Source organism: Daktulosphaira vitifoliae, unplaced genomic scaffold, assembly GCF_025091365.1.
Source record: "Daktulosphaira vitifoliae isolate Bord-2020 unplaced genomic scaffold, ASM2509136v1 Scaffold_4, whole genome shotgun sequence".
Taxonomy (NCBI): Eukaryota; Metazoa; Arthropoda; class Insecta; order Hemiptera; family Phylloxeridae; genus Daktulosphaira; species Daktulosphaira vitifoliae.
Window position 1 is genome coordinate 14,969,389 of NW_026099575.1, and position 6,185 is coordinate 14,975,573.

Genomic DNA, 6,185 nt, shown 5'->3' on the forward strand with positions numbered 1-6,185 from the left:
TTACTACTTCCTCAATTTCAAAGTTTAATTCAAGCGTACTACAATGAAATGTAGTTAAATGCCCACTTAACTGTGATATTTTATAGAACTGTAACAATGTTAAGTATTTAATAAAATGTTCGATTAAATACATTTCAGACTATTCTAAATTTTTAACTTAATGTTGGTATAATCATTAAATAAAAATTAAAGGCAAGATATTTACCAATTTACCAATTACCTATATTTTCAACCTTATCAGAACTGATGTATAAACTGCCTATCATGGAGGAGAAATTGAATTACCATAATTTACAATAAGCAATTTTAATTTAACTATTGTTTTTAAATTTAATTTTGTGAAATTATTTTTTTATTGGTTTTAAATAAATTAAAGATTACTATAAATAATATTTAAAACATTTTATGTTAACTTATCTAGTTCGAGGATCCAAAATTTAGCAGTTTGGATACTTACCGTTAAGTTGTTATAATTGTAGGCTACTATATTATCAACGTAATCAACAATGTGTTATGTTTTTATCTTGTAAGACGCCTGAAATATAGCCGACTTTACGAATTAAACTTTGATTATCAGAAGTGAAACTGATATATTTACGCGTTTTAAATCTTAGGTTGTTCTCTTTATATTATTTTGTATTTAAAAAGTTCAACAATGCACTTTTAATTAAAATATAAGTTGTTAATAATTAATAAAATCAGATAATTAATAAAATCAGAATAAAATACTTAAAATACCAACATTAGTTCATAATGGAAGGAAAAAAACAAATTGATTTTAAAAAAGACTTTGGTCACTATGCGACCAAATATAAAAGTTTAAATCCATTCAATGAAATAGACTCTAAAAAATTACTTAAAGATAGACTTAAACAAAATTTAGAAGATGCTAAGCCGATTGATGAAGAAGAAGAATCAAAAACTGTTACTATTGACTTTATTAAACAAGTTCCGCAGCTAGAAGATGTAGAATTAACTAAATCAGACTCATTATGTAATATTCCTAAATTGTCAGAAAAAGAAGCAGTAAGAAGAGTACGCAATAAATTTATAAAACTACAGCTTTTATATGCCCAAGAATACAGGTTAGTACTTGTCAATTTCAAATAATACTTTTTTAATATTTAGTAAAGGGTTAGTCTGGCCTATTGGATATAAATGTATGTATTGACGTACAGTGTGCCAGGTTTAATCACCAATGTTCCAATAAAATTTTTCTTGTGATTGGTGGTGTCTGGTCTAAGCTAACTATAATACTCATTCTATCCATCATTGGCCTAGCTAAGTACTATCTTTAACTCCATAACACGGGAATAAAGGCAACTATCCTCTGTATCATGTTAAGTATGGAAAATAGAAGGATGTCAAATTGATCATTTTTTTTTAAATATTTAATAATGAATTTATTAAATTAAAATTTTTACTGTTTATTAAAATATATTTTGCCCTACTTTTCTTATCCTTAATTGGTTAATGTTTTAGTTAAGGGTTTAATTTGCAAATGACCAGACAATATTTGAAAATTACTTTATTTGCTTGCTTTCAAAAATCCTAGGCAAGTCATTAAAATTAATATCTTTTGATTTGGAAAAAAAAATATCCATCTGGCGTTTTTATATACATAGATGAATAATAAATGGCTTTGACATTATCACTAGAAACCATATTTAAATATTTTTAGTATTTGTAGACTTGCAATAGCAAAAAATATCTTTACAACTTTTTACATCAATAAAAAGTACTATCATATTGTGCAGAAGGCAATAAATAAATATTGATCTGAACCTTCTGCTTTAGTATATACTAGTTAATTTTAATACACTGATGTCAAGTCAATCAAAAAGTTGATAACTAAAATAAAAAGTATTTTTATTTGATAACTGATTTTAGAAGTGTTTTATAAACTAATTACTGTTTTATGATAGTTGAAATCTTATTTGAAAGTTTTTATTTTTCAGGTATTTGTTGTTCAAATATCGTGTTAAAAGACGAGAATATCTATTAAATAAAAAAAGAGACTTAGAAACTTATGGATTACTAGGTAAATCTAAATGGTCAAATGAAGAAGAGTATTCCAAACTTCGCAAACTCAAACTATTAGAACATTATCAGAAAATGTCTATTGGTCAAGAAGCGGTAGTATTTAAAACTGCCATGGACAGAAAAATTAGAGCAACAGCATTATTAGGAAATAAAGGGAAAGCCTATCATCCACACTGTTCATTTGTAGAAATGGGTATAAAATGTACTGGTAAAATGTTACCAAAAAGTAAATTTTGTAGAAAACATATACTTAAAGATCCTAAACAAGTCTTATTTAGAGCATGTGGTATTCTTCAAAGTGATAACAAATGTCAAGAACCAATAGTAGACTTTGATGGTAAATTAACATGTGTACTACATGAAAAATTACCTATGCTTCGTGATTAGGTTAAATATAATGATTATTATTCAAGAATTAGAAGTATTAATGTTATTTAATGTAAATACTTTTTAAGTTACAAAATGTGTATTTTAGTAAATAATTTGCTTTTTTTATTTTTGTGCTGTTTTTTATAAAATAAAAATGTATTAAAACAATATCAAATTTCTGTTGAAAAAAATCAATTCGTCTAAAATATTACCTTACTTACATTTAGTTATCTGTCTTGATGTTATAAAATTATGCTATTAAATATCTTACTGTGCCCTTGTAATAAATAATTATCAAATAATAATGTAATTGCTACCATGACATAAAATTAGGTGTCAGAGTTGTTTCTAGAATATATTTCTGGAGGAGTCCAAAATACAGACGGTACTTTAATACAGAGGTAGAGGATTGAATATATATATATATATATATACAGTCTTCACTGTAAAGTTATAATCTAACTAGTACCAAATTTAACTTCTCCAGTTTTTTTAAATGTTTACATATCTTAAAAGTTTTACATAGAAAAATATTTTTTTTAATAGACACTTAACATTTATTTCACCTACTTCTACTATACTTTACTTTTAGAAATTAAACAAGAAGTTTTGGAAATCTTTTTAATTATTAAAATTTAATTCAAAAGTGAAGTCTATTTTAACAGAGATGAGAATGCTTAGATCGATGAGCGGAGTAACTAGTGAAGATAGGATAAGATGAGAGAAAATAGACTTAAATGCTTTGGTCATGTTATAAGGAGAAAGAAATTGGAAGCTATAAGAACAGTAATGGAATAAATGTTGAAGGCAGTAGAAGAAGACTAAAAATGAGATATAGGGATGTTATTGAATGTGATATGAGGTTGGCTGATGTAAGCGTAGATGATGTGGGAGATTGTGTCAAGTGGAAGTTTAGAATAAAGATGGCTGACCCTAAGTAGTTGAGATTAAGGCGAGGAAAATGAAGAAGAAATGTATATTTATCTAATAATAAAGCCTAAAAGAACAATCTAAAAACAATATTTTAATTATTTTTCAAAAACACAAATAAAGAAAAGTATAAATCAATAAACATTAAATTTTCTTTCAATCTATAATAAAAACTAATTTATTTTTCTTACTTGTGATGCAGCACTCATTGATGCATTCGAGGTGCTAAGGCACCAAATAAATGTGGAGATAAACCTTTCGATATATGACAGAAAAAAGAAGAAGGAAAAGTTCCTAGTTTAATAAAATTATTATTATTTTAAGAGTAAATGGAGTTTAGAGATTTAGTTTAGAAAGAGGAAGATAAAAAAAGAAATAAAGAGATGGGATAGTCTTGAAAAAATGGTTTTAGTACCATTGTAAATGCAGATTTTGGAAATTCAATGTTAAAGCTTCTTAGCATAGGCGCAAGCAGAGAGATGCTTTGATTAGATACATAGCACACGCTGGCACCCTATAGCATTTCCCCATTCTTATAAAGAATAATTATATAATTTCTTACATAGATTAAATTCTTTTTTTTTTTTCATGAAATATCTTAATAAAAAATTTTGGAGGATTTAAAAGATTTTTAAAATCGTTAAATTTTGACAGTTTTTAAACTTTTTTTTTTAAATTGCCATAACTTATTAAAAAATGAACAAACCAAAATAATTTAGTTTTATATTGAAACCGTATATATTTCTCTTTCATTTGATAGAAATTTTTTGAATATCTGACCCTTTATCTGCCTACAGTGGAGACTCATAATAGCAAATTCTGCACAAAAATTTTAATTTTCCAACTTATGTTTTAAAAATGTTCCGGAAATATTCCGAACTTCAATCATATGTTAAAATAAAGCTAATGTTATGTATTATAAGTACAAAAAGAACAATTTGTCCCGATGACTAATCTTTGTGAAAATGGTTTCCGTACATAAAAAAACCTGCAATTTTGGTGTTAAAATTTACAATTTCATATTTTGTTTTTTCAACTTTAAATTACTGTAATTTTTTGAAAAATGTATAGATAAATACAAATTTTTAGAGAATTACAATTTCAGAGAAGGTATTTTACTGTTATATTGTCTTGAGATAAATATATGTATGTTGAATTAATATAAAATAAAAAATGTAGTCAATTATCGTCAACATAATTACTAAGATCAAGGTAAAAATTTAAAACGTTTTATGAAAACAAAATTTATATCCATCAAAATTAAAGGTTTAGATTTTTCACTTAAAATATACTATATTAATTAAAAATTTTATAGAGACAACAATTTGCTGTCCATTAAAAATATCATTATTACAGTGTTGAGAAGGAACTGGTTCCAAAAGGAACGGATTCCTGGAACGAGTTCTTTTTGAAGGAACGATGCTAGGAACTGCTTCCTTTAAAATAAAGGAACGAGGAAAATGAACAAATTCCATTTTTTAAGGAATGTGAACGGAAATTACAGTTCCTAAAAATTTTTATAAACATATTTTAGTGTAGTTTTCTTTGTATCTAGACATTAAAATATTAAGGTATTTTTAGTTGACTTTTGACAATGGAAGTCCTCTATATACCCAGTCAAAATCGTAGGCTGTTTAAATAAATCAATTAACTATAAATAGAGTTATTATCACATGTAGGTATACAGTAAATATTTAATATATGTGTACATATATTAAATAATGTACCAAATATTATCGTCGTTTCTTGTTAACTAATTTATGTTAAAGTTTTGGGTTTTTCTGATTTATTATTTCTAACTTATATGTAGACAATAGACATTGGTCGCGTTGACACAAGTCGTTAGCATTTACTACCTGCTTATAAATATAATTTTCGAATACTTTTAGATAAGGAATACTACAAATTTGTTTTGTATTCGACTGCTGATGAAAATCATTGATGACCGTTATCATGATCTCATTGCCACAATTTTTTAAATAACTTGGTTACATAAAAGGAACGAAGAGTGGAACGAGTTCTTATTTTGGAGGAACTGGATCTGGAACAAGTTCCTTCTTAATATAAAGAACTAGGATCTGGAACGAGTTCATATTTTAGAAAATGAACGGGGAACGGAACGAGTTCCATTTAAAAAGGAACTTTCCCAACACTGCATTATTATAATAAATAGTTTTACTTAATTATTAGTCTTGTCACACAAAATGCAATAGAAATCAAAATTTTTGTTATCATTTAGTCTTTACTCATCAGCTATAGTATAGCTGATATAGATAGCTGCTATACAATCAGTTACTACTTGACGACAACACGTAGTGCATGACACTCATTCAATTCTGCTATGATGTTTTATATACTTTTGGCAATATAAACATATGTTGGCCATGTCGCCTGAAATTTCTAGTAATAAACTTTTTAATTCGTTTCTATAAGTGTTAGGGTTGAACTTCTTGTTCAACTTCTTGTTTAGTGCTATAAATAGCACTAAAAACAAAAAAATATGCAAATTACCATTTCAATACAAAGTTCTTTTAATAATAATTTTTTTAAACATAAATATTCAAAACAGCTTATATCTTACAGTTGAATATTTTTTTTTATTTTATAGTATACATTATTAATGTTGAATGTATTAATTTTAAATGAATTTATATTATTTAACTATAGAATTACACTGAATAATAATATGTTTTTTTACATTTTCCTATTTAAATGATTTACGGTTATTTGACAATAGGGTTTTATATGTTGAGAATGACCTTTCTACGTCAACAGACGTCAAGGGTGCATATTTAAAAATGCTAAGTCGTTACAACTTAAATCTTCAGAAAGACCAGATAAAT

At 25.9% G+C, this 6,185-nt stretch overlaps 1 protein-coding gene across 1 annotated transcript; it reads left to right on the top strand.

Annotated features, from left to right (window-relative positions):
• The first annotated feature begins 511 nt into the window (after positions 1-511).
• Positions 512-2,568, top strand: LOC126904587 (KAT8 regulatory NSL complex subunit 2). The gene is made up of 2 exons (XM_050683728.1): positions 512-1,085; positions 1,959-2,568. Exons 1-2 carry the CDS (start codon positions 754-756, stop codon positions 2,428-2,430), a joined length of 804 nt encoding a protein of 267 aa, XP_050539685.1. The 5' UTR covers positions 512-753; the 3' UTR covers positions 2,431-2,568.
• Positions 2,569-6,185: the final 3,617 nt, after the last annotated feature.